The 27,679-nt window shown below is 59.5% G+C and overlaps 1 protein-coding gene across 10 annotated transcripts; it reads left to right on the forward strand.

The window, feature by feature from the left end:
• On the forward strand, positions 1 to 27,494 carry DMTN (dematin actin binding protein). 10 transcript variants are annotated; one of them, XM_036032653.1, is made up of 16 exons: positions 2 to 269; positions 16,839 to 17,044; positions 17,300 to 17,374; positions 17,713 to 17,868; positions 18,745 to 18,789; positions 19,141 to 19,240; positions 19,621 to 19,677; positions 19,892 to 20,044; positions 21,002 to 21,126; positions 21,751 to 21,856; positions 25,207 to 25,271; positions 25,393 to 25,441; positions 25,614 to 25,621; positions 25,801 to 25,866; positions 26,131 to 26,211; positions 26,375 to 27,494. In XM_036032653.1, the coding sequence occupies exons 2-16, from the start codon at positions 17,027 to 17,029 to the stop codon at positions 26,486 to 26,488; spliced, it is 1,218 nt and encodes a 405-aa protein (XP_035888546.1). In that variant the 5' UTR covers positions 2 to 269; positions 16,839 to 17,026; the 3' UTR covers positions 26,489 to 27,494. The 10 variants fall into 10 exon arrangements, with proteins under 10 accessions (XP_035888549.1, XP_035888552.1, XP_035888546.1 ...); XM_028521106.2 differs by lacking the exon at positions 2 to 269 and adding an exon at positions 5,521 to 5,699; XM_036032654.1 differs by lacking the exon at positions 2 to 269 and adding an exon at positions 7,560 to 7,838.
• The last annotated feature ends 185 nt before the right edge of the window (positions 27,495 to 27,679 follow it).

The raw sequence follows: 27,679 nt of genomic DNA on the forward strand, positions 1-27,679 counted from the left end.
TCCTCGAGGGGCCGCACCAGGCCCGGGTGGCCCGGGTGGCCCGGGTGGCCCGGGCTGCGCGTCCGTCCGCGGGAGCCCAGGGCGCCCCTCCCTCCCTCCGCGGGCTCCGGTTTCCTGACTCTCCGGGCGCGTCCCGTGCTACCTGTGGGGCGCGGAGAACCCACACCCTGGGGCCGGCCGGGCCGGGTCGGGCGGGCGGCCAGCCGGGCAGCAGGCCTGGCGCTCCGCCGCTGAAGCCGCCTGGCCGGGAGCAGGATCGCATTTTTCCGGTGAGGAGGGTCGGGGCGGGCGGAAGAGGGTGGGAGGATGAGAAAGTGTCCCCTCGTCATCCCGGTCCGCTGCGGGGCGTTGGGGGCGGGGGGCGGGGCGCCGGGCGGCACACCTGAGGGGACCTCAGGAGCCGGCCTAGGGGAAAGGACCCAGGAGCGGCCGCGGCCCAACCTGAGCGGCTCTGGTGGGCCTTCCCAGCACCCCGAGGTGCGCACTTCAGGGTGGGCCTCACGGGCCCTAAAACCCACCTCTTTGCCCCTTCACTCTGGCTTCTAATCCTGTCCAGGGGGAGGCCCTGCCCTGCGGGTCGCTCCCCCAACCCCAGTCTGTTTGGGGGAAACAGCCTGCCTGAGTCCTGCTTTCCGCGGATGGACCCCCAGGCTCGGTCTCCCCCCTTTCTGAGCTTACAGCAAGGAAGGGTGTTATGGGAAGAGAAGAAAAAGGACGAAAGGCGTCGCTTCTCCTAAGAATGGCCTAAAAATGAGGGCAGGATGAGGAGTCGAAGACGGCCTGGTTTAGTCCCAATGGGAGGAGCGCAAAGCCCCGTGTTTGTGGAGGGGGAGGGGTCACACCCCTCTCCCTTGGAGGGGCTGGAGCCCCAGCAGCCACCCCCAGCCCCCGCCTTTAGACAGCAGCAGCCAAGAGGGAGGTCCCCAGGCCCCAGGCCCTTCTCCCTCCGGTTTGTCATAATTGGTTTCCACCAGGTTGCTTTTCTCACCCCCCCCACCCCCAGTCACAAAGAACCTTAATCCCAGGGAGGACTGCGGAGTGGGGGTAGGGGGGTGTTGAGCGTCGTTTTCTGGGGGGTGTGTAGGGAGGGTGGTCTGGAGCCGCAGCTGATAACTGGTGAGATCAATGGGATTTTAAACTCAGGGGCGAAGCCCAGCAATTACCTGAGGACAAAGGGTTGGGGCCCCCAGGTGTGGAGGACTGGACTTGGGGGGCTGGGAAGGAAGTGTGTTGGGGAGGGGCAGCTCTCACAATCCCTCTGATTTCCAAAGGAATCTGAGACATTCTTTAAAACTCTAGACTGCCTCCCCTAGCCCGGCTCTCCGGCCCACCCCCACCTTCCCCGGCTTGGGTTAGAAACAGCTTCAAAGGTGGACGGGGCCCTTTGTCCCGCCTCTGCTTTCTTCTCCGCCTTTCTGGGCCGTCCCCCCCACCCTGACCTCCCCAGCACAGACAGGCCTCTGGGGGCCGGCTCCAGAAAGCCCTCACTGTTTCCTTTCTTGCTTTCTGAGGTGAGACCTGGCCGAGAGGGACACGTTGGGGAACAGTGAGGGAAGGGAGCTGGGAGCTCCTGCCGTGTCCGAGTGCCCGCGCCCCACACCAAGCCCAAGCCCGGCGGGGCTCCCGCCTGCTGGCCGCCTTGGGTCCCTGGCTCGCCCCACGATTTAGTGCCTCTTCAAGCTCTGGGGAAGTCCCTTCAGCTCATTCCTTCTGAACTGGCGCCCGGAGATGCTAATAGTGCTCAGGAGAAGGCCTCTAATCAGGGGACCTCGGAGGGGTGTAAACTGTATGAATGTGTGGTAGGAAGGGGGCTTCCCCGGGGCCTCAGACAGCCCCACAGTGGGCTCCAGCACCCTGGTGGCTTCTGGGGTGTGTGAAGTTGCTGAGCAAGGGTGCAGATGGGGGAGGGAGAACGCAGCAGGGGAAGACTTAGGGCAAGATGAACCTGTCCGTGGGGGTGGGGGTGGGGATGTGACAAGGTGAGGGCGGCAGTGTCAGCAGGCCTCACGCACATCCTGCGCCTGTTTAGGATTCCCAAGAGTGCTAGCTAGCTAAGAATAGCCTCCCTATCGATCCCCCTTCCCTGTCCCATCCTCCAAACAGCCAGGCAAGGCAGAGGGGAGCCAAAGCAGAAAGTCAGAGAGGGAACCCACTCTTTTTGGTCCTTGCAGGCTGGCTTCTACTTATGTCATTCCGTTCAGCCCTGTTGCTTGGAGTCCAGTGGTGGTACTTTCCAGTCGCCAAGCCAAAAAGCCTTGCCACAGCCCTTGGTGTCCTCAGCCCTGGACACCACCGGGGACCAGCCCTTTCCGAAGCTCTTTCCTCCCCGCCGCCTGCCACAGGCCGTTCGTCCATTCTTCACTCTCCAGTTCTTTCCCTGCCTGGCCCCCTTAGATTTCTGCCCTTCTCTTCTCACCTGCTCTTCAGGCTGTCTCTCTCCGAGCAAACCAGCATCTCAACTCTCACCCCCTTGCCCATGACCGCTTTTTCTTGCAAGCTCTGGAGTGCCGTGGCAAGGCCTCCCTGGGATGTCTCAATCCCCGCAAAGCTTTCTAAACGGCCTCTCTGCCTCCTCACGCCGCCACCCACCCTACTCCGGGATGCCAGTTTGTTCAGCTCGCCTTACCTGCCACGCACCAGGGTTCTGTCTGCATCTCGGGATCACTGGGAAGCTTAGCATGGGTTTCCGGGCTCCGGCACAGGCCTGACTGAAGGCCCTTCGCCGCCCCGTCCCTACAGAGGCCCTTTCAGAGCAGGGCGCTGCCAGAACTGCCACCCGCACCCTTCAGCAAGCACGCTTGTCCCTCTGTGTTCATGAGGGTCCCCCTGCCTAGCGTGCCCTCCTCTGGAGGCTTTCGTGTCCAGACCACAGCCATCTCGCCTGCCCCGTGGACTTTCCGCGCTCCTGGGGGAGCGGCAGTCTCCACGGCTCTGGTCCCCCGCCGCACACCCTTGTCGGATGGCGCACACCGCAGCTGGTGCAGGCCGTGCTCCTCTACCCTAGTCATGGGCCTGCTAGGCAGCAAGGGCCTCAGGCGCAGAAACAGTCCGTGTTCGCTCCCTGCCCCGCTCGCACCCAGCACGGTGCATCGCACAGAGTAAGGACCTACTGGGGGAATAAACCACCAGAAAGCCCAGGAAGGCGTCATTGGCCCAGTGCCCTGCCGTCCTTCGAGGTGGAGGCAGGACAAGGATCCAGAATCCGGCCTCTACCCTCCATCCTTAGGTGGGAGTGGACGGGGAGCAGTCCTAAGCAGTTAACCCCATATTTATCTGCTCTCTACAACGTACAGCACTGTTCTAGCCCTTCAGTGAATTAAAAAGATGGACAAGACATTGCATCAGCCCCCATCAAGTTCTCAAGACACCTGAAGTTTAATTGGGGGGATAAGCCCACAAAAAGGCAGTTCGTTCACAGGACTTTCGGAAATCTCTCTCTCACCCCTACAATAGCAAGGCAGCATTTGGTTGTCCCAAAAGTGTGAAAGAGGAGGCAGGAGCGAGGGGCGATGAGGACCCAGCGTGCGCAGAGCCCTGGTGATGCGCCAGGCAGTGCACGGAGCCCCAAGTGTGGGGGGCAGATCATTCCCATGTCATGTGTGGGCGAGCTCAAACACAGGCCCGCCCGAGGTCACCGCCAGAGAGCCCTGGAACTCAGAGCCTGTCCTGGAAGGGGACCATCGGCGCCTTGAGGGGAGTGTTCTCCATGAGGACACAGGGCTCTTGGGTGGAAGCCAGCACAGGGTGGGGCCGCTGGCAGGGTCCATGATTGGCGTGGCCTTTAAGAACAAGCAAGACCGTGGCCAGCAGAGCAGACAGGCGAGGGAGACACTGAGAGAGCAGCTGGAGAAGGAAGGCCTCTCCAGGGGACGGTGAGGGTCGGGTGTGGCCAGAAGGTCACCCAGAGCAGCAGCAAGAGGTGGCTGGGTCACACTTTGCAGATCTTGGTCTCTCTGCTTTGGCAGGAGGAGGCAGTGGGCTCTGATAAGGGGAGTGAGCAGGTGCCATTGCGAGGCGAGGGTTGGGGAGCGAGGCTGGCCCCATAGGAGCATGCTGGGAGCTGAGGCTCTGAGGTCCAGGAGGCAGAGGGTCTGGTGATTGGAGGTGGGGGACATGGTGTCCGAACTCTGATGAGAAAAGGTCCTATCTAGGCCCTCATCCTCCCTTTCATTCCCCCACCCGGTTCTCCGTCAACTCTCCCTTCTCCCGAGGGGCCGGTGCGCCAGTCTGCCTCTCGAGTTAATGTTTACATGGCATAAGCTCAGGGGGGCATCCCTGGGGCTCTCCCTCCCCCACAGGTCCACACATGAGGCGGGGCAAGGGGCACTGGAGTGAGACAAAGAGGAAGGACAGAGGGCCTGCTGCACAGGCCCTTGGGAGGGGACAGGCGGCGGGGCCCGAGTTCACTCAGGACATTTGGCACCAGCCACCTAGCTGGCGACAGAAGTTGAGAACTAGGTGCTGGGCCTGGGGTGGCCTGTCTGGGAGGGGCAGGAGCTCTGGCCCCTGTTGTGGGTCCAGCACCATCTTCAAGGTCTCAGGCACTCTTGAGCTTACAGGTATGCTAGGCCTGTGATCAGCCTTTTGGGTATGGCCAGGTGGTGCCCAGAAGGCCCGCCACGCGGCCGGGCTAGCAGGCGCCTGGTGTTCAGTGCTGCCTGCTGCTGGCGGAGGTTTTTGCCTCCCCTCTCATCCCTGCCTGAGGGGGAGGCAGCAAGCAATGGGGCGTGGGGGGCAGACCGTTCAGCGGGCCATGGGGAGTCGGGGGCCTCCCATGAGGAGGAGCAGGGGGCAGAGCTGGGGGGCTGGAGAGGGTCTGCTGTCTTGCCTGTGCCCTGGGGACCCCAGCCCCACCAAGGGGCACTCCGAGATCACTCTCAGCAAGTGATGACCTTGATGGCTGCCACGCCTCGGGCCGGCAGAGGGAGCCCTAACTCCACCATCCCCCAGGTTCAGGGCTGGCTAGCTGAGAACCTTCCCTGCCCAGGGCGGCCCTGCTGATTGGGCGGTGGGATGGGCCCTGGGGGGCGGGGGTGGGGGGGTGACGGCGGCGGGAGAGCACTGCCCCGGGCCTTGTCACTCTCGTAGGTCCAGGGCAGTGAGAGGGTCTGGACTGGGGCAGGTGGTCAGGGAACACAGAGGTCAGACGGGGTCAGGCCTCTGGGCCCAAAACTGTGTGTCTACCTGCCCAGCTCTGCCCTGGGCCTTCCCGTCGGGCTGAAAACCACCCCCTGGCCCTTCAACACAGACTACCCCTCCCTGTCCCTGCCGCCTTTTCCCAACTCCACACTGAGCTATCTGCAGTTGGGAGGTGTGGGTAGGGGGGCGGCACCGCCCAGAGCCCTCCTCCAGGACAGACCTGCTGTGGGCCCTGAATTAAGGTTCTCCTGAGGCCGCCCCAGTAGCCAATCCCAGAGCCCTGTGGAAGGGGGGAGGGGACCGTGCCGGGGCTGGGTCTTGAGGCTTCCCCACCCGCCCCAGCAGAGGGGCCGGCCTCAGGCCTCCTTCCTCCGTCGCTGAAGAAACAGGCAAAACGAGCCACAGCCCCCTCCTCCCCACTCCCTGCCGCCTCCTCCTCCTCGGCTGAGCCGGCAGGTTGTCTTGGCAACGGGAGGCGGAGAGGAGATGCGCTGAGGGATGGAGGTGTATGTCACCGAGGAAGCTGCCCTGCTCCTGCCCCACGCCCCAGGCCCTTGAAGGTACCGACAGCCCTCCCCGCTCCCCCTACCCTGTCCTTCCCTTCCTTCCCCTTGACCCCCGCATTGGATGTGCTTGTTTCTCCGATGAGAATGCTTCCTCCTCGGCAGGGACTGCTACCCATGCCTCCTGAGCCACCTTGCTGCAGGCCCTTCCCGGCAGGCAGGCAGGCAGGCAGCGGCTGATCCCAGCCTTACCTCTCAGGGCTCTGAGCAGGAAGACAGACCCCCTGGGGTGGGGTCTGCTGAGGGAGAGTGAGAGGCGGGGAGTGCCCGAGGCAGTGGGAAGATCAGAGGTCCCGAAGGCAGAGGCTGGCTGGGACTGTCACTGGGTCTCTGGGGTGGGGGCAGGGGCGGGTGGATTCGGAGGGAGGCTGTGCAGGCCTGGGGTGGGGCCAGGGTGGTAAGGGGGGTGGTAGGGAGAGACTTCGGAGAGGCTCTGGGCCCAGGCTTGTTCCCCAGGAAAGCCTTGTGCCCTCCCCCAAGGATGCAGCCCCTCCTGTGGCATCAGAGGCGCCCCCCTCCTGCATCCTCTCCTGGCCTTTTCTTCCCGGCTGGATGGATCCTGTTTCCACCCCCATTCCCAGCATCCTCACATCTCTCCGTGGGGCCCTCTCCCCCACCCGCACCCAGTGGCTGAGCCTGGACTTTGTCCACTTTGCCCCAGCCACTCAGCTACCTGCCTTCTGCACTTCTCCTTTCTCTCTAGAGCCCATTCTTTAGGGTTCAGTCTGCTCTGTATTCCACTAACCCAGACACATACCTCCCCTCTGGTCCCTACCTGTCCCCACCTGTCCCCTCCTGTTCTCTTCTCTTAGAGGAAAAGTCCCCAGGGCACATTCTCACTTGTACCGCCCCCCTCAAGAACCTTCCCTGTGATTTTCCATTCACGTACCCCAAGCCCCCTCCCCCGTTTCCAGATTTCCCCGACAGCTGATATGTCAGCTGACCGGCTGTGGGCAGTGGTTACCCGGGCAACAGTGCAGGCTGCCTAGGTAGGCAGGTATTGCCCGAAGAGGTAGAGAGGAGGCCAGGGCCAGGGTCAGCTATCTGGGCTCCGCCCCCTGCCTGCCTCTGGGGGTCACACAGGAGCTGGGCTCTGCTCTGAGCTCAGGGGAACCCCAAAGGACCGTGGCTGGGCCTTGGAGTGGTGGGGGTCTTCCCAGAGTCTGGGAAGACACATCCCTGGGATTCCATGCTGGGACCTGGGCGTCGCCTGGCAGGAAGTTAGTTCCCTTCCAGCGAAGTTGCCTTGGCAGGACACGGGGCCCTTCTCACTCACACCACTGCTGTGCTCTGTGGCCCTTCCGGGGGGTTCTGGCCTCCGCAGGGCTAACCCAGTCTCTGGTGCCGAAAACCTGCTTTTCCCAGTCTTCCTGTCCGTCCTCGCAGGAAAGGGTCCATCCCCGGGTGATGGAGTCTGGCACCTGTGCCCTTGGCAGCCAGGGAGCAGGGACCCCAGAGGCCTCTGTGGTTGCTGTTAGGTGCTGAGCAGGAGGTACAGGCACTTGGAGAAGCCAGGAGCTGTCACCCTGGGCTGTGGGTCGAGCCCTGTCTGGCTGTTTAGGAGGAGGCTGGAGGGGCTGTGTGTATCGGCGAGCAGGAGCAAGTGTTGTAAGGTTGGGGTGTGGGAAAGGGAAAAAGGCCAGTGGCCAGCCCAGGCTGCTTCCGATTCTGCTTTGTCATGATGCCGGCTTAATGCTCCTCTTGTTTGAAATGGATTGAGTACCGCCAGCGAGCCGGCGAGTGAGGTGGAAGAGCAGACACATACACACACCCTGGGCTGGCCACACGCTATCAGCGGGAGGTGGGGTGGTGCGGGTGTGGGGGAGCCAGTGGCCCTGCCCGCCAGGCGCAGACGCCCCAGCCTGCTCAGCTCCGGATCCGAGCTCCAGGCTTGTGGAGGAGTGGGGTGGGGGCCAGAGAGGTGGGGGCCTAGGAGGGTAGGTCCCCTCCTTCTCCAGCTCCCCACCACCACACCCCAGGCAGTTTTTTTCCTGTTATTTGTGCTCTGGGGAGACACGGCTGGGTTCCTGGAAGAGAGGCCTGCTACCTAGGCTCAGAGGAGAAGCAGCAGCCTGGGGCCGGGGCCTGCGCCTGTCCCTGCCCGGCCTCTGGCTTGGAGCGTCTGTCCGAGAACAGGTAGGTGGCAGGGGCTCCCACTCTCTGGCCCTCTGTGGACACTTTGGGCCACAGCACCAGTCTGGGAGAGAGGCTCTGGGTGGTGGCAAGGAGCGCCCGAGGAGGGTCAGCTGTAGCCCCTTGTTCAGTGGGAGACCGGGCCCTGTGGCCAGGCCCTGGAGTATCTGGGTTTGGTCTGATCCAACTGCCTTCTGGTTAGGGAAGAGGGGCTGGGGTGTTCCGTGGTGTCACCCCAGTGCCCCTTCACCTCGCTAGCAGTGTGGGCTGGGAGTCCCAGTGATGGCAAGGTCCGGGGTGGGCAGGGGAGTGTTCCCCCTTTGCTCAGTGACAGGGAAGGGAGAGAGGGGGTTGGCTAGCCTCCCTCTGGTGGGGGTAGCAGTTCACGCAGAGGCCTGAATGCTGTTGATGGGGTGGGAGTTGCTGGGGGAAGGCCCTTCTAGCCCTTGGCTGGCCAGGCTGGGAGAGGGCCGAGTGCAGAATGAGGTTGGGTGGTAGGGTGTGGCCGCAGCCTGACCCCTGCTGTCTCCTGCTGCTGGCTGTTGATGTACTTGAAGGTGCTGAGGGCTGAGCAGACACGCAGGCCCAGCAGGACCCAGAGCTGCCCCTGCCAACGGCCCTGCCTCAGCCCCACAGGCCAAATGCCCTTTCCTGGGCAGAGGCACCCGGGCACTGTGTTGACAGGTGCCAGAGTCAGGGGAGCAGGGGCCGGCCTGGAAGACGGAGGCAGCCATGCTTTGGGAATGGGTGGCATTGGAAGGCCCCAGGCAGTGGGTGGGGGGGTGCTCTGTGTGTGTCGCTGTGCATGTGCACAGCTTGGGGAGGGGGTATCAGCATGTGGTGCAAGTGGCTGTGAAGGGGAGGATTTGTGGGTGGGTACCCGTGGGCGTCCACGGCACAGTGTGTCATTGTGTGGGGGCCTCTCTGGGAGAGTGGGGGTGAGATCTGGCAAGCAGGTGCATGAGTTTTGCAACTGTTTCAGCATGGGCTCTCCTGCCTGTGCCCACATGAGGGGCTCGCCTGGGTGCTGCCGGCCTCCCCGTGGCCAGGTGCCAAGCACCTGGAGCAGGCTGGCCACCTGGGGGTGCAGGCGGTCGGGACTCCTCTTTTGGAGCTCACATGTGTGTGTCGAGACAAGAATAGGGGTGGGCCATAATTCAGAAGGCTAAATTTGGGGTGCAAGACCCTTGCATCTCCCCTGGCCCTATCGAACCAGCTTGTACAAGTGACAGCACAATCCACCCACAGGGCCCACTATAAATAGAGGCCCGAGTGGGAACATGCTGAGGACCAAGCAAGCCTACGGGGCTGCAGGGACACAGAAAGAGGAGCTCCTCAGACGGAGGATATAGAGAGAGGATACGGAGACCCAAGTGAGAGATCTAAAAGAAATCAGATGAATAGATGTACATCCACGTGGGGCGGGAGGGGAGGAAGGGGGGCAGGGGCCTGGAGCAGGTAGGTTCTCCGACTGAGTCCCAGACTCTGGGCCCACCTGCTGCTGCCAGATAGTTCCCAGAGTAGGAAAGGGTGCTGGAGGGTGCTGGGGTCGGCATTAGAGGGGCCCTGACCCTAGTCCCAGCAGCTAGAACAGGGCTTTCAAAAGGCAGTGGGGGAAGCAGAATGGGAGGGAAGAGGAGAGAGTGAGGGCTTGGCCAGTCTTAGAAAAGGCTCAGGCCTCAGGATGGGCAGAGGGAAGGGATGCTCTGATGGACCCACTGGCCCAGAACAGGGAGCCCTCTCCTGCTCCCTCACGTCCCTTCTGGGGGAGTGTGGGTTGCCCCCCCCCCTCTCCAGAGCCCAGCCTCCTCGCAGGCCTGGCCTCCCTGCTCCTGACGCGATGCTCCAGGCCGTAGGCCCTTCCCCTTTCCGAACTCGGATGCTGTTTTGGGAACTGGTGACCTAGCTGGATCCTGCCTTTATTTCTGGCATTGAGTTGTTGCCACAGTAACTCTGGGGGGTGGGGCCGGGAGCTGGAGGGGGTGAAAGGGAAACAAACCAGGAAGGAAGGGAGGAAGGATGAAGAAAGTAAAGAAAAAAAAGCAGACTGAGCCAGGCCAGAGCGGGGCCTCAGTCACACTGCAAAGGAGACTGGAGAAAACGGGGAGGGCCCAGCTCCTGCCTGCCCTGACCCCAGCCCACTTGGACGCTGGCCTCATTTCGTAACCTGTTTACTGTGGGCCCCTCAGCTTGGCCCTGCCTAGCAAGTCCCCACAGGTCCCCGCTCGCCGTCGATGGTCCAGGCCGGTGAGCAGGGTTCAGGACGGCTCCACCGCATGAAGTCAACACATGGGATCCAAAGTTCCAAGTTCAAGCCAAGTGGGATCGTTGGGGACCCACTGAAAAGAGTATTCACTGACTTTGACCTGGGCAGGAATTCTAGCCTGGCTTCTATCTGGTGGCCTCCAGCAAGCCAATCTCTCAGCCAGGGTTTCTTCATCTCTAAATGGGGAGGGCACTGACTGGTGTGAGCGCAGAAAGGAGAGTGCCTGGCCCAGTGACCGGCGCACAGCATGTGGTGGCTGGCTTAGGAAAGGAGCAGAGACTGGACCAGACGCCCAGGCTGTGGGTCTGCTGGTTGGGCCTTCATTTCTGCAGGCTCAGAGAGCCACTGTCAGGTCAGCCCCTACCTGGAGCAAGAGCCAGCTGGTTGGGTGGGCGGGTGTTATCGCCCCATCCGGGAGCAGAGAGGCTCTCGTTGTCCTGGAGATTGGGGTGGGCAGTGTGAGGTGGGGCTGGCTGGCGGCTCAGATAAGGCAGGCTGCACAGCCCGAGGAGGGTGGGGCGGACCGGGAAGGATGAGGAGCCCGACAGTGTCTGATCAGAGCCAGCGCTGCTGAGGTGTCCCTTCCACCCCCTGGGCTTGCCTTCCTTCCATCCTGCCCTACCTTCCTGCTGCAGCCTGCCCTTGCGGCCTCCAGGACAAGTTGCAGGAACCTAGGGAGTACACAGCAGTGAGGTGCACGGTGGGAGAGGGTGGAGCCGGAGGCGGCTGAGGGAGTGGGGTGTGGACTTGGAGGAAAGGAGCTTTGTGGGAGGGGCTACATGTGGGTGGAGTAAGCAGTTGTCTTTGTGGTGCGATTGGACGGAAGCCAGGCCCTCTCTCCCCACTCTTCTTTCTTTCTCTCAGCGCCCTCCCGCACACTCCTCCGCCCCAAAACATTTCCGCCCCCCCCCCTTAAAATTTCACCAGTAACATCTCAGTATAAGACATAAAACTAACCCAAATTAAAAACTAAACCCCACCAAAGGGCAAAATATTAACAAGTAACCGGGGTGCTTTCTAACATGCTGGAGGATACTGGTGTGAGGGTCCTAGAGACTGTGCCTCCGGGCCAGGGAGGAAACCCGGAGGCGATGGGGGGAGGGGCTGTGGACAGCTGCGGATTAGCGGGGGCTGGAGGTGCAGAACAGAGACAAGTACTCGGAACCGTGTTTCTGAATGGCGCCTGTAGGACGACGTGCACGCGGGCGCGTGGGCCTCAGCACGGCCACGCTTCCTGGGACACAGCTCACCTCGGCCCCGCCCCTGTCTCTTTGCCTGCACCGTTACCACAGGTGGACAGCCATCGCCCCACTCGGTGGTGTCACCTCAAATGGTTGCTCAATGGTAGGGTGCCAGGGCCACCCGGGTGCAGCCTGGGCCTCCAAACCCCCCAGCCCGCTCAGCTCTCGCATAGCCAGGGACCCCGGCAAACCTCCTCTGCTCTCGGAAACCTCTGCCTGACTGGCCTGAGAGCTGCACAGGGCCTTGTCTCTCCCTTCTTTTTTAAACTTTTATTTACTTATCTTTAGAGAGAGGGAAGGGAGGGAGAAAGAGAGGGGAAGAAACATTGATGTGCTAGAGAAACGTTTCTGAGCTGCCTCCCTTAAGGCACCCCAGCGGGGGTCAAACCGGCAACCTTTCACCTTGCAGGATGACTGCCAACCAACTGAGCCACACTGGTCAGGGCTTCTTTATTTTTTATTTTCCAATCTCTCGTTTTTAATAAAAGCCATCAGATTGGGTTGGCCCCTCCAAAGGCCACTGTGCGGGGTTACCCTGCTTCTTACCCCGCCCTCTCCTTTCAGGGAAGCAAGCACTTCCCTTTCGAAGCTGGTCCTTGGCCTGGACGCCCTCCACCCTGCTGGAACCCTGCTCCCGCGGCCGCCACCTCTTCCTCTTCATCCTTCCCTCCGCCTGCAAGCGTGCTCAAGTCTCCCCGTTTCCTAAAAACCTGTGGCCCGTCTTGCCTCCTCCAAAGTCACTCTCCCTAGCTCCCTCCTGCCCTCTGCCACACTTCTGAGAAGCAACCCCCCAGGGGTCCTGGCCAGACCCGCCCTCCTGTGGTCCCTAGCAAGGCAGCCTCAAGACCCCTCCTTGGGAGGCGCTCTCAGGGCCACCAGGCCTCCACACCCACACGGGTGGGGCCATCACCCCTTCCATCACTCTGGCCTTCTCTAGTTGCTGCCCTCCTTTCTCGGCCCCTCCCCCGCCCCACCCCCATCCTTTCCCTAGGTGTTGATTGCACTTACTGTGTATCAGGCCCTTTGCTGAAAATATAGGGTCCGGCACAAATCATGCCACTCTTTTGTTACAAAATCTTTTATTACAAAATCATAAGCATGTCATTCTGTAACATAACAATATCACATCAAGCACACTGTATGACATTTTAGGTGAAATGTTCAAATTAAAACTATAAATTATTACACCCATGTTATTAGTCTACCAATCACCCGCAAGCAGGTGCTACTGCCGCCGGACCCTGTGCAAGGAATCACTAGACACTCTCCCCGCCCTCCAAGGAGCTGGCCGTGTAAGCCTGCTCCCCCCATTCACACTGTCTCTGGCTGTTGCTTTGAGTCCCCGGGTGTTTCCCAGAGGACCTTCTTTCACCTTCTTTCTCCCTTGGCAGACCTCAGGTGCAGACCACCCCCGCTGGCTCAACCTCCCAAATCCCTATTGCTAGCCCACCCCTCCCTCAACCTCCTGTTCTCCTTGGACCTTCCCACTACTGCACCCACCTCAACCTCCACCTGGCACAAATGAACCCATCGCTCTCCCTTCTGTCTCTCAGGCTTGCTAACTGCCTCTCCCCAGTGGCTCTCCAGATCAAGTCCTGTTTTGCGCACCCCGCCTCTGGGCTGTCTCCCGTTTGCCCCTTTCCATCTTCAGCCCCCCGCTCAGTCGAGACCCTCAAGATCCCCCCACCTGTGCTGCCGCTGTAGCTTCCCGGCTAGTTTCTCTCTGACGGCTTCTTTCTGTCTGTCCATCTCCCAGGCTACAGCCAGATTCATTTCCTGAAGCTGTGCTTGCATCTGCCACTCCTTTGTTCAAAACAAGTTTCTAAGCATATCCGTGGTCCCTGCTGCCCACAGAACACAATCTCAGTCCCGTAGTCTGGGGTCAAGGCCCCCACAGTCTGGCCCCCACCCCCTGCCCCAAACATATCTCAGCCTCATAAACTCCACAGCTCAGCCCTCCACGCCGTTCCACAGGCAGACCTACTTCCACTCCTGCCGCTTTCTCTCTCGCAAATCCCTTCTTCGTCTTTACATGATCTCAAACGGCATCCTTCAAGACTTGTCTCACACACCTCCTCCTCCTCTAAGAAATCTCTTTCATTTTCCCCTCTTGACACCCCAGGAGGAGTGACCCTCTCTCCCCTCACCGCTCACAGCCCCTTCCACTGTCTTCCTGGCACCTGTGATGTTCTGCTCGGCATGGGAGTCATCTGTGTACACGCCTCACTGCTGGAGGGCCAGCTCGCTCCTCTGATTCACCTTCGTGTTCTCCAGAAGACGTGTCATGGGGTGCAGCTCTGTGGTCATTGCAGAATAGGTGCTGAGAAAGTATTTGGTGAATGGATAGATAAAACAATACATGACTGGGTGGGGGGGGTGAATGGATGGATGGATGGATGGGTGGGTGGGTGGATGGATGGACTGATGGATGAACAGGTGTTTGCCTCTAGGGCTAAACCAAGTGTATTGCTAGTCTGACAATGGCTGTTAAAAAGGAGAAAGGAGTGAGAGGGAGCTAACGGTTCCTTGCATATGTACTAGAGTTTATTCTGGTCCTCAGACACCTAGTTAAAAGCATTACCAAGTGAGCTAAGAAGGGAGGGAAACCATGAAGCTGTGGAACAGAGCCTTCCCACGGGCACCATGTACCTGGTACGACTCTGAGGTCAGAGTCTGGTCTTGGAGAAGCTCTGGCTCTAGAATTCCAAAAAGACCTGGGAAATGCGGCAGATTCTAGTCTATCCTCACGACGCCCCTGACACAGTACTAGGCAGGCACCCTGACCCACGCCAATGCCTAAGATTTGGTCATTTGCAGTTCCACGACCCCAGACAAGTTTTTAACCTCTCTCTCTGGGCCTCGGTTTCCTCATGTGCAAAATGGGCCTACCTTACAGCGCTGCTGGGGGATGAAACCAAATAATCTTTGTAAAGTGCTTATCAAGGTGCAGTCACACCGAGGCGTTTGTTGGCTTCAGACCCTATCAAAATCACTACTTGTCGCATTTTGACAAGAAAAAATGTTTCAGCAACAGCACTTGCTCGGGACACAGCAAGAGAACGCTGCCCCACAAGAGGAAACGTCTTATCAGCGGTCTCTTGCTCAGTACTCGTTGGTTTCAGTGCTCGTCCAGAGCTCCGGCACGAATTCAGGACGAGTGCCGAGGTACCACTGTACCCAGCACGAGCACACAAAACACGGTGGCTATTATTGTCGTTGTTTTGCCCTCCAGAAGTTAGCAGCCATTGTACTTAGCAAAACAAACATGCTCCCATGTCAGGCAACGTAAAATCCAGGACTAAGTTACACAGTTCTCTTGTTAAGTCCCACTGGAATTGAGGGAAGGCTGAGGACTAGAATAGTCAGGGAGGCCTCCCAGGAGAGGAGGGTTTAGGGCTAACGCTGAAGGCGGGTGGGATCTGGCAGGCGAGGCGGATGGAGAATAGTGAAAGGGCACGCGCAAGAGCGGGGGTGTGGGCGTGAGGGCTGCTGTGCAGCAAGCGGGTGGCTTTGTGGTGGAGAGACAGTGAGCAGGAAAGTGACCTGATATGACGCAATGGGAGATGAGATTGGGAGTGCCAGTGACCCCAGCCTTTCACGGACCTCGGTTGCAAAGGACCGCCACAGGAAAAATGCCGAAGCTCCTTAGTCCTTGTGGAGAGGTAACCAAACAAAACGCAGGTCCGGCTGCCGGCCTCAACAAAAGCCAGACACATGAGACAGGTGCTGGTGCAGGAGGAAAGAGGTTTTTAATTCCAGTGCTACAGGCCCTGGGAGAGGGGTGGACCCCATCTCAGGGACCTTCTCAGTCAGGTCTGTCTGACCTGTTGGCATCTCTGGGCCACAATGGAAGAAGAGTTGTCTTGGACCACACATTAAATACATTGTGACACATAATCACAAAAATCTCATGTTTTAAGTACATTTACAATTTTATGTTGGGCTGCGTTCACAGCCATCCTGGGCCCTGGGTTGGATACCCCAGATTGATCTTCCTGCTCAAGCCCAGGTTCTTACAGGGAGGAGGAGGGAGGGGCTTTTTTCCTATCCAATTATCTTTCTTGTTTTTGACAAGCTCAGGGCCCTATCCATCCATCTTTCTAGCTTTGGTGCACTCTGTGCAAGAACCTGCCCCTGCCACCATCTCGGCCAATGGGGAGACTCCCCAGTGCTCTGACAGACTGTTTTCAGTAACACAGATAGAAATAATAATAGCTAACACTCTACATAGAATTCGTAATATTTTGCGTATTTCACATGTTGTAATTTATCGGATACTCAGAGCACCCCCGTGACACCATCTTCCATTTTACAGATGAGAAACGTGAGGCACAGAGGATAATTTGCCCAAGGTCACACAGCTTCTGAGTAGCTGACTTTTGTCCTCACCCCCTAGGCTCTCTCCCATCCAGCTAGTTCACGCCCTAACCCCCACACTACGCTGCCTACTCCCTGGACCTCTGTAGCCATCAGTTCTCTTCACTCTGTGGCTTACTGCCAGCAGACAGAAAGACAGTCCTACCACCACCACCACACCAGAAACTCAACCAGGCATTCACTGATGGTTATTACGTGTCCAGTACCGGCCTGTGTGTTACGGGGAGGAGGGATGGGAGCGTTGCTAAGGGAGTCACTGAGCAAGGAGAGGACACAGTCTGTGGCTGCAGCGAACTCCTTCTTACTCTACTGCAGCAGACAGGACCTAACCACCTAGGACTCAAGGACAGCAGTGCCCTGGCCAGGGGGCCCTGGCCTGCAGGGAAGTCCCTCTTCAGAGAGCGGCCTCAGCACAGGCCCCTAAGAAGGTTGTGGGCAGGCGGCTGGGACAGGACCCTGGCCCCGAGGGTGCTTTACTCTGCAAGTGAGTCCTGTGCAGAGGCAGCCTGTACAGAGACACGGGCTCCCTCCAACCCCTCTCCCTTCCTCTCAGGGGTTGGAACCTGAGGCAGGGGCAGAGTGGCAGCCCCCAGCGAATGACCTGACCACTGTTCCCCAAGTCTGCTTGGTATCCTGTCCTTTCCTCCCGATGGGTCCACAGCACAGGCATGGCTAAGTCCCTCCGCGTTCACCCTTCCTGGGGTGGGAGAGCTAGTGGCACAGGGGACAGGACCTGGATGGGGAGTGGGACGAGGGGCCAGTGCAGAGTCAAGGAAAGAGGGGCGTGAGGACCTGGGCCTGAAACTGGCCTGTAGCCCGAGGCAGGGCAGGTGGGACCAAGCTGCTGCAGCGGGATGGCTAAACGCTGCCGTCATTTCCTTTCTAGCCAGAGAACAATGGCTCAAAAACAGGCGCAGCCCTCCACTTTCCCGCCTCCGGGGCCACAGTCGCGCTGGCTTCCCCAGGCTGAGCGAATGGAAAGCCTGAACCCGGCGCCCTTCCGCCCTGCTCGCCGGAGCGCAGGCCCAACGCGAGGGGCTGCCCAGTCCCAGCCGCTGCCCCAGCCGGCTGAGATCCCGGCCCTACAGCCTGGCTGGCACGCCCTCCCTCCCGTTCTAGGCCCTGCACTCGGCTACCAGCCTGGAGAGTCGCCGAGGGATGAGGACGCTACAGCCCAGTGGGACGCCCTTTCTGCCCTCGCTGCCGCAAGTGCGCAGCGCCCAAGAGCCGGGCCGAGCTTGACGCCCTGTCGTCTCCCGTCGCGCACAGGGATCTGCGAGTGACCCGACTGGCAATCTCCCTACTGCATGGACCGGCTGCAGAAGGTGCGCCGGGCTGCACCCTAACCTGGGCAGTTGGAAGCCTAGTGCTCCGGGTGGGTGGAGCCTTGCTTCCAGCCCAGGGTCAGGTCGGGGGTCGATGGTGCCACCTGGTGGTTGTCCGCAGCGCCGCACCTTGAGGTCCTAGAGACCTAGGAAGCCCTCTCTGCCTTGGCCCATAGTCTTGGGGCCGGTCCTGCGCCTTTGGCGCGGCCCTCGCCCGCACGCACATTCCCACGCCCGCCTTCTCACTCTCCCCAGCAACCACTCACCTCCCCCGGGAGCGTGAGCTCCTCGCGCGACTCCAGTGTTCCCGGCTCTCCCTCCGGCATTGTGGTGAGTACCTCTTGGCCACCAGCACCCTCAGGCCGGGAGGAGGGCAGGGCTGGGCCACGCTCCATGCTGGGCAGCTTTACTCAGCCTCCATGACGGTGGTTCTGCCAGGGCTGATGGGCAGAAAGGACCCCCAGATTCAGAGAAGTTTCCCCCACTCAGAGTTCTAGGTGAAGGACTACTCTCTGAACTCTTAAACAATGGAACCATTAACTTACAGGAGCTGACATCTAAAACGGCCGTCTGTTTTCTTCCAAATGCATTGCAAGTCTGGCTCATAAGACCGGGATGCCAGGGGAGCCTTTGGTCACATCTGTTCCATTGCCACCATTTCCCTTCAGGCCAAGATGGACAATCAGGTGCTGGGCTACAAGGACTTGGCTGCCATCCCCAAGGACAAGGCCATCCTGGACATCGAGAGGCCTGACCTCATGATCTACGAGCCCCACTTTACCTACTCTCTCCTGGAGCACGTGGAGCTGCCCAGAAGCCGGGAGGTGAATGGAGGGAAGGTTCCTCTTGGACAGGGCGTGGGGGAAGGGCTCCCCAGGCCATGCCGGGTGGGTGGCAGGGTCCCTGTCATGCTTTCTTTCCTGGAGGCTGGACTCCAAAACAAGAAGGGGAACTGAGTGCAGGAATCAACCTTCGGTAACCGAGTGTCGGTGGACAGCAAGCAAAAATGGGCCAGAGGGGCCCGTGGGGGAGCTGGGGACGCCCGGTGCAGTGGCAGCAACACCAAGGGTCAGGTGGGAGGAGGGTGGGAGTGGGCAGAACAATAGCAGGTTTGTGAAAAGCACCCAAGAGCACCGAACTCAGAGGCTGGAAGTCCTGGCCGAGTGACTGGCGTGACAGTGTGGTCTCAGTGTCCCTTCCTGTTTAATAGAGGTGACACCTTCATCCCCCATCCCCCCTGCCAGGTAGCCAAGTGCACAAGATAAAGCACGCATGGCAGGTACTTTGTAAATGGTGTTTCAGAAAAGGGTAGTGCTGTGGCTGAGCAGTGACATGGGGCCAGGACGGGGAGACCTAAATACCCGGCCGGGAGCCCAGGTTCCCTCACGGATGCTTGTGGGCCTGGCCCTGAGGACAGTGCCACAGCCACCCTTGGTTGGCCGTCTGAGCACAAGCGCACCGCTGCAGGGTCTGTGGCTTCTGGGTGCATCCTAGGGACAGACAGGTCTCTCAGGAGAGCCCTAGGAGGGAGGAGGAGGGAGGGTCCGCACTGGTAACTGGGAGGCCAGTAGAGAAGAGGCGGCCCAGACACTGGCCGGGAAGGATGCAGAGTTGGGTGGGGGATGAAGTGGTCCCTCTGGGGGCTAGGGACAAGGGTTTAATCCCACCCTGTGGCTCTGACCAGCTCCTCTCCTTCGCAGCGCTCACTGTCACCCAAATCCACATCCCCCCCACCGTCCCCAGAGGTGAGTGTCACCCAGCCCTGCTCTGACAGGCCCCACTCCTCCCCCATGGGCCTCCAGACAGGGTTCTGCAGAGCCCAGGGGACAGCAGAGTCACTGGCCTCATGCTGTCACTGGCCAACTCTGTCTGTCTGTCTGTCTGACCCAGGACCTCAAGTAACCTTTTCTCCCTGGGCCAGGCCCCAGCAGCAGGTTGAGTCCTCGGATACCTTCCTCTGCCCTGGGGTTGGGGCCTCTCGGGCTGCTGGTGGGAGGATAGAGATGGCAGAGAAAGGCGAAGTCACGGCCACACGGGCTGGAGCGGGTAGAGTGGGGGGCCTGGGGGCTGCAGTGAACCTCACTTTTGCTCTGCAGGTGTGGGTGGGCAGCCGGTCCCCTGGAACCATCTCTCAGGTTTCAGCCCCAAGAACCACCGGGACCCCCCGAACCAGCCTGCCCCATTTCCACCATCCTGGTAGGTTTCCCTGTCGGCCTGGCTGCACCCTTTTCCTAGGGTCTCTCTTCTCCTTCAGGAATCCGAGCCCCTTGTTCTCAGCCCCCCACCGTCTGGGGTAATGCTCCCCACCGGACTGGCCAGGCCCCTGAGGCCAGACCCCAGGCACAGCTCCCAAAGACTGTGGACCCTGCCTCGCCCCCCTCCCACCCAACCAGAAAAGTACAGAAAGCCCCAGTCCCCAGAGGGGCAGTCCCAGGAGCCCTGGTCCTGTCTGGGCTCTGGAGGGGAGCCCATGGATTTCCTGTCTTCTCCTGTCCCACTGTCTCCGTTTTCATCACTGGCCCGGCCTCCCCCACCACCAACACACAGTCGTCCTCACCCTCTTTCGCTCCCTACAGAGACCACCCGCCCAGATTCCAACATCTACAAGAAGCCACCCATCTACAAGCAGAGAGGTGAGGTTCCCCGACTGACTTGGCCTGCCTGCCGGGAAGCTGCACCGAGGGCGGGGAGTGGGCAGGAGGATGACGGTCCTCGCCGGCACGGCACACGCCCTGTGCTCTGTGTTCTCCTTGTGCTTTGTTTCGACACCCACGATCTCACGGGTGTGACGGGGGAGAGGTGAGGGGCTGGCGACGTGAACGGGCTGATCCTGACCTCCGCCGGCAGAGTCCACTGGAGGCAGCCCCCAGAGCAAGCACCTGATTGAGGACTTCATCATCGAGTCATCCAAGTTCCCCGCGGCCCAGCCCCCTGACCCCAACCAGCCCGCCAAGATCGAAACCGACTACTGGCCATGCCCACCGTCGCTGGCCGTTGTAGGTGAGAGAAACTGCTGGAGAGGGGAAAGGCAGGCCAGGCCACTGCCTCAGGGCCCCTGTTGATGCCCAAGATCCCCCCCACCCCCCGTGTCCTCCGTGAACCCTGCAGGCGCTTTGGCCACCCACTCCTGTAGCTCCCAGTGTCAGTTCCCTATTGTTACCCATCACTTTCCAGTCGCTTATTTGACCAGTCAACAGACATCTGTCAAGTGTCTGCTGTGTCCCAGGCTCTGCGGTCAGAGCTCTGGGAGAGGGAGAGATGAGACACGGTCTTGTCCCCGGTGAGCTCAAGTCAGGGGAGTGTGGTTCCTGCCCAACCCCACTGTGAGGCAGCCATTACTTGTGTTTTATTTGTTTTTAATTTTTTAAAGATTTTATTTGTTTAGTTTTAGAGAGAAGGGAAGGGTGGGAGAAAGAGAGGGAGAGAAACATCAATGTGTGGTTGCCTCTCATCCCCCCCGCCCCACCACTGGGGACCTGGCCTGCAATCCAGGCATGTGCCCTGACTGGGAATCAAACCAGTGACCCCTTGGTTCACAGGCTGGCACTCAATCCACTGAGCCACACCAGCCAGGGCTTATTTTTAAATTTTTAAAAAGAGCTTATTCATTTATTTTTAGAGGGAGGGGAGGGAGGGAGGAAGAAAGAGAGGAGAGAAACATCAGTGTGGGTGAGATACATTGATTGGTTGCTTCTTGCACCCCCAGCCAGGGACCTAGCCCACAACCCAGGCAGGAGCCCTGACTGGGAATAGAACCAGGGACCTTTCAGTTTGCAGACTGGCACTCAGTCCACTGAGCCACAACAACCAGAGCTGTTATTTTATTTTATTTTTTAAAACTAATTTGTAGTGTGTGCTTTCAGGTGCAGCCCAGTGCAATGCGCACCGCCAGCACCTGGCAAACACTTGCTGGGCACATGGTTGGTTGATGCACTTGCTTCTGCCTGTGTTTCCCAGAAACAGAATGGAGGAAGCGGAAAGCATCTCGGAAAGGGGTGGAGGAGGAGGAGGAGGAGGAAGATGATGACTCTGGGGAGGAGATGAAGGCTCTCAGGGAGCGTCAGAGAGAGGAACTCAGTAAGGTGAGCATCTCGTAGCCTCAACCCAACCTCCCTGTGTCTTCTTGGGGACCAGAGTTCCAGTTGCACAGCTCTCCTGTTCCAAACGGGTTCGTGCCTGGAAGGGGTCCTGGCTGGAGCATGTGAGGAACCCCCCTTTCTTCCCAGGACTTCAATTGCTGCTTTGGAAGGGGCGCCAGGCCTTCACGCTGCTCCCGGGAGAACATGAGTTAATATTAGGAAGGGTGGTCCCAGCAGGGCCAGGCTTCAGCAGGCTGAGCAGCTCACGAGAAGAGGTGAAGGGAGAGAGCAGGCCGTTGGGCTCCAGGGCGGGAGAGACGGTGCTGGGAGTCACGCAAAGGCTGCTCACAGTGACAAGGGCTTGTGCTCTGGGCATCTCAACCTGGGATGGTAGGCCACCAGGGTAGAGTTACCCTGAGCGGCTCTGACTCCTTGCTCCCGAGGGTGGCCAGACCCGGTGTGGCAGGGCATCAGACCAGCAGGATAGGCTCCATGGGTTCCCGGGCCCAGACCAGCCACGGGGGAGCCTGTCCCCACTCCTGCCTGCAATACGCCCAACTCTGAACCTTCTGGAGACAAGAAACCAGGATCAGAGTCTTGGATCCACCTCCCTTTCTCCCTCCCCAGGTTACTTCCAACTTGGGAAAGATGATCTTGAAAGAAGAGATGGAAAAGTCGCTGCCTATCCGGAGGAAGACCCGCTCCCTGCCCGACCGGACACCCTTCCACGCCTGTGAGTGCCACAAGGGGGCTTGACTCGCCTGGCCAGACCCTGCGGCCAAAAGTGCGTGGTCAGTTCAGTGTGTCTGGTCAGTCCAGTGTGTCCGTCCTCCGCCTGGCCCCGGGCTGCTTCGGGGCGTGGGGATGTAGACCAGTCACTGGGTCAAGGTGCTGGCGCCCTCCTCAGGGCAAGAATCCCGGGAATGGAACAAGACCAGGTGATAAAAGATAGTGTCATCTAAGCAGAATTAGCCAATTTGTTTAATTTAGCCAACATCTGTTGAGTGTCCACCATGTGCTAGGCACCGGCAATTATAAAGAGTGAAAAAACATAGCCCTGTCCTTCAGTGGCTTCCAAGCTTTGGGAAAACGGACGTGGAGACAGGGCCTTTGGCCTGTGCAGCAGGGACTGTGATGTGACTGAGTGCACAGTGCCTCCAGTGACAGGGCCTGGGGTCGGGGGTGTGGGCGAGCAGAGGCTTGAAGGGTGAGACAAAGCCAGCGGGGGGTGGGGGAAGGCACTGCAGACACTGGAGACAGTGGGGACACAGGCCAGGAAAAAGAAACCTCCCGGCCAGGGGAGAGAGCCCAGAGCAGCCTGGAGTCACAGAGCCCAGAGTGCACCCCGAGGTGGCGGGACTGACACCAGAGAGGCGGGGTGGCCTGCGCTTTGGACATCACCGTGCCTGGAGTCACCAGAGTCTGGCCGGGACTGCCTTAGAGATGGCAGCCAGAGAGGAGAGGGGAGGTCTGGAACCCAGAGCTGGAGTTACAAGGCCCCTGAAAGTCTGGCCTCAGAAGCCACGCAGCGTCACTTTCACTGCGTCCCCGGGTCAGAGCAGCTCGCCGACAGCTCAGACTCGGGGTTGGGGAGAGATGGCGAACCACACGAAGGCAATGGGGATGGGGTCGCGGGCCATCTTTGGAGACAAGTGGCCACACTCCCTGCAGTCTGGGTGAGGGATAAAATGCACACAGGCCCAGAGAAGAGAGAAGGGGTGTGAGAAGCAGAGCAGACGGGATCGACAGGACTCCACGCTGACGGGGCCCTGATGGGGCCCGGGGCCGGGGAGGTGAGAGAGAGGCACGTTGGTCTTTCTTGGGTGCCGGGGGATGACAAACCCAGAGCTGAGACCCTGAGAGAGGAGGATCTGGGGGCCGAGGTGCAGAGCCAGGTTTGGGGCACATTGGGTTCGGAGTGCGAGTTTGCCTGAGTTGGGAGCTTGAGGGGTGAGTCAGGCCTCAGGGAGGTCTCCCGATGACGATGGGCAGAAGCGAGGCCCTGAGAAAAGAGGCAACTGCACGGAGAAAAGAGAAGGGAAGGCAGGGATGGCCCCTGGCGACCATGCATGTTAAGAGAGGAGGCCAGGGAGGGAGGGATCCAGCCTCGGGGTGGGGGCTGCCCGGGAGAAGCCTCTCTCTCTGAGGTTTAGGGACTTGATCTGGGAGAGGCCACATTAGAAGTGGACGTAGTCTGCCGAGTGAAAGAAGGGCAAGTCTCACTGAGATGTGGGAAGATTTGGAGCAGCTCCGCAGGGAAGGGGGCTGCCTCAAAGGCCATCCATCTGCAGCGATGACAATCTACGCGCTGCGGGCTCCACCTCCACGGGCCGCCCACCAGAGGGGGCCGTGGGCTGCTCCAGGCAGCGATGTCTGAGCCAGGTGCTGTGGGATAAGGGGCCAGGTGAGCTGCTGAGTGCTGGCAAAAGCAGTTTTGAGCCCAACCACAGGCCGAAGGACAGGGAGGGCCCCATGAGACCAACAAGCAGGTGTGCTAGGAGCAAGGCTGAAGGAGGCTGCAAACAAAGAAAGGCACTGTGGCCACAAAGTAGGACACCCAGGCTGCAAACGTCAGGGTGAAGCCGGTGTGGCCGGGAAGGCCCAGGGCAGGGGCAAGGGACCCTAGGGTGCATATGTGGCTAGGACATCCATGGGGTCACCAGAAGACCAGGGTGATATTTCAGGATGGGTAGGAGGCGTTAACAGAGGCGTGTTTAGAGAGTGTGGAATGAATATTGGAGGCCTGAAGGAGGAGACAGAGGGATGCTCCGAAGGTCAAAGGTCGAAGGTTGAGCTCCATCTCCACATTCCACTAGAGTTTGCTCTCAGTCGGATCGGCTCCTTAACTTCCCGCCTGGCCTGGCCCAGTGGGCGAGCCCACCATCCCCGCCGCCGCCGTCGTCGTCATCGTCTCAGTTCCCCGAACTCGTCTGAACGTGCCTGTGCTGCAAGGTCCTAGGGTTGTGTGGGCCCCAGGGCCGCTCAGCCCCTTCACGGTCTCAGAACTGTGGGCGGGCGTGTCACTCTGACTTCATGGTGACACCGAACGGCCACTTCCAAACGCAAACGAACATACACAAATAATCTGGAGTGAGAGCTGTCTCACGAGCCTTGTGGATTGAAATTTTATCAGGCAGGTAAAGTAGAAATGCATACTTATTACAAAACTAAAATGCTCCAATAATGATATTGTGAAAGGTAATTTTCTACACAAAAGTAACTATTAAGTATCTTCAAAGTGAAGTATTAAGGGGAAAAAACAAGTTCCCCAAAGCACATTTTGTTCTCACCAATTAAACTTCCAAGTAAGGAATTTATAAGAATGTTTTGAAAAGACAGCTCCATACAGTTGTGAGTCTGACCAGGCTAAACATTTAAACAAATGTGAAAATATTGCCATAGAGTGCCAACAATTTCTAGTCATTGGAGGTGCAGGAGTTTTGAGAACTGCCCAAACCAAGAATCTTAGGCACAAAGTTTTTCTCAGAAAACCTACCACTGAAAACCAATTTTCCTGAGTTACAGTCTGTGGTGCTTGAGAGCTCAGTGCCCTTGTCCCACGTGCAAGCTGGCAGTGACCGCCAGTCAGCCGCCTCGAAGGGCGCCGACTCGGCGCAGTCGGGTAGCTCAGCCTGCGGAGAGCATCCTTGTTGTGTATGATAACGTCAGATGCTTGCGATTTGGTTACTAGATTCGCTCATAATAAAATTCTAACAACTGATTATTCTCACAAGATGTCCGATTTATTTTTGTGTCCCAGAGGTCTGCTTTTCAACAGTGAGCCTCGCCCTCTGACCACGTCTGGCCAGCCATGGATTTTAACTCGCAGGCTTCAGCCCGAATGAGCTGTCAGGGCACTTCTGTTAGAGAGGGAGGGAAGGCATGAGGGACAGTCCAGAGGCACCAGCACGATGTCGCTCCCTGAAGGTTATGGGCAAGAGCCGGAAGCCGACAGAGGCCTGCCAGGTTCCCCTGGGTCTTCCCTTCACTGCCCAGCCCCCGGCCAGGCAGGCCAGAGAGGAGGCCCTCTCAGAAATGACTGTCAGGCCGGAGGGACTGAACGGGCCTCTCGTTCTCTTCTAGCCTTGCACGGTGGAACCTCTAAGTCATCGTCGCTCCCGGCCTATGGCAGGCCCACCCTGAGCCGGGTAAGGTCCCAGACTGCAAGGGAGGTGTGTGCGTGTGGGGTCCTCTGAGGGACTGAGCTACTTGGAAGGGGACTGATGAGGAATATGTCAGCTACCTTCTGACCCCTCATGTCCTTTCTAGCTACAGTCCACAGACTTCAGCCCATCCGGGAGCGAGACTGGAAGCCCAGGTGAGAGACGGGGTCAGGCAAGCTGGGAAAAGGGTTCCTGCAGCCCCCCGGGGCAGCTGGTCTGTGGCATGGGCTGGGCCATGTGGCTGGAGGTCTGGGAGGCGAAGCTGGCAGATTTGAATGCTTCCCAACCTCTGAGCAGCCTCTGAACAGTGACCCCTCTCTCCCACAGGTGTGCAGGTGAGTGCTTTCTGGAGGGGAACACGTGGAGCACCAGAAGCTGTGGACGAGAGACGAGCAGTATTGGGGGAGGGGGTGTTGGGTCACAGAGGGGCCTGGGGAGTACATGAGAAGCCCAGGGTAAGGCTGGGGAGGCCTCCCTGCCCCGCTCTGGCTCACTGAGGCTTTGGTCTCCCCAGAACGGAGAGGGCCAGAGGGGGAGGATGGACCGGGGGAACTCCCTGCCCTGTGTGCTGGAGCAGAAGGTGAGGGGCAGCGGCAGAGCCAGGGGGTGGCGGGCAGGGGGCAGAAGCATCTACAGAGGGGGGCAGCTTGCGGAGAAGCCAGGGCAGTGAATGCGCTAGGGGGTCCCCCTGAAGTTGCTGATGGGGGGCAGCAGGGAAGCTGGGGCAGATGGATGCAACACAGCATGAACCCAATGGCCCCTGCAGGCTGATGAGGGGTCTGGGGAGTTGAGGGGTTACAGCAACAGGGAATGCTATGGCCCTAAGACTGCCCCTGCCCCCCAGATCTATCCCTATGAGATGCTGGTGGTGACCAACAAGGGGCGGAACAAGTTGCCTCCAGGCGTGGACCGGATGAGGCTGGAGGTACGAAGGGAAGGTGCGCTGGGTGGAGCAGGGGCTCCTGGGGGGCAGGCAGCCTCCCCGCCCTGGTGAGGAAGACCTCGGGCTCTTGGTCTGGGTGCCCCTTGGTCGCTCTGCCCAGCCCCACCGTTCCTTCTTTAAGCAGTCTTGCTGTGTCCCCCCGCAGAGGCACCTGTCAGCCGAGGACTTCTCCAGAGTATTTGCCATGTCCCCTGAAGAGTTTAGCAGGCTGGCTCTGTGGAAGCGGAATGAACTCAAGAAGAAGGCCTCCCTGTTCTGACCGTGCCCACACTCCGTGACTGCCCCTCACCCTAGCTGTTCGCTGGAGCTGGGTCCCTAAGCCCTAAAGCATCATCTCTTGGGGGAGCAGGAGGTGGGCAGAGGTGGGGCTGGCTCCACACGCATGGTGGGTTGCGAGGAGCCCAGGCTCCTTTCAGTGCTGGGGTGTGGAACATGGACGTTCTTCCCGTGAGGGGCCGGGGGCTACCCCACATCCCTGGCCCTCACCACACAGGGCAAACCCAGGCTGGACTCCAGCACCCCAGAGTTAATGTCTACACCCTCTCCCTGTCCCCACCCTATGGAGAGGTCCCCAGAAGGGTGAGAGTGGGGAGACATGAACGTGGCACTTGGTGGTCAGGTCTGTTAATATCCAGACCAATGGGCAGCTAGCACCCTTGAGCCTGGCAGCAGGGCGTGGGGGCGGGAAGCAGCAGGCAGGCAGGGGTGGCACTGGGACCCTGGGTGTGCCCGGCACTCCTCCTTGCCTCGCCTCACCTCAGACAGCTTCCCTTGCACCTGGGCCTCCCTGCCTGATCCAGCGAGCAAGCGGAAGCAGGATGGAGCTCAGCCTCCAGGCAGGGGCCTTCCAGCTTACCCTGTTATCTCCTTGCAAATCCTATGCTTTGAAGCCTCATGCTCAGCCCCTTGGCTTCCCCAGAAGCCTTGGCTTAGAGTGGAGATGCTGCCTATACTGAACCCTAGCCCCCCATCGGCCTCCAGGCAAAGTGAGCTAGAATCCTACCTTCTGCCACCCAGGTCCTAGGCAGAGCCAGGCCCTCAGGCTCCCTTGGGTGGAATTAAGAGGCCAGGCTGGGTGTCCTGGCCCCCTGCCCCCACGTCCCAACATCCCCACCATCCCCCACCACGCTCTCTAAAGAATGTAATTTATTGGGGCACCCCCAGCTGCTTTCCTCACCCAACTCTCTGCCCTACCTGATCACGTCCCCAGCTTCCCGTCTCTACAAATCCACACGTGTATATAATTATATATATATTTTTGCCCAGGTCTGGGTTGTGTTCCTGCCCGGATGCTGGCGTCCCTTTCCGTGTGTGTGCGTGTGATGCTGGGGGAGGGGAGCTCTGCTTGGAATTAAAAGGTTGCATTGGGTCCCCAAATTCACTTGTTCTTTATGAGCCGCCAGATCTGGGTGAGAGGGACAGGTGACACCAGGCTGAGGGACACCACAGG

The sequence above is a fragment of the Phyllostomus discolor genome, chromosome 8 (assembly GCF_004126475.2).
Source record: "Phyllostomus discolor isolate MPI-MPIP mPhyDis1 chromosome 8, mPhyDis1.pri.v3, whole genome shotgun sequence".
Lineage (NCBI taxonomy): Eukaryota > Metazoa > Chordata > Mammalia > Chiroptera > Phyllostomidae > Phyllostomus > Phyllostomus discolor.

What these genes read in the sequence shown, in the direction of transcription:
- DMTN (XM_036032653.1), top strand. An exon ending in GCTCTCCCTCCGGCATTGTG is followed by an intron (nt 17,375 to 17,712) that starts GTGAGTACCTCT and finishes ATTTCCCTTCAG; the next exon opens with GCCAAGATGGACAATCAGGT. An exon ending in CCTGTGTGCTGGAGCAGAAG is followed by an intron (nt 25,867 to 26,130) that starts GTGAGGGGCAGC and finishes CCTGCCCCCCAG; the next exon opens with ATCTATCCCTATGAGATGCT.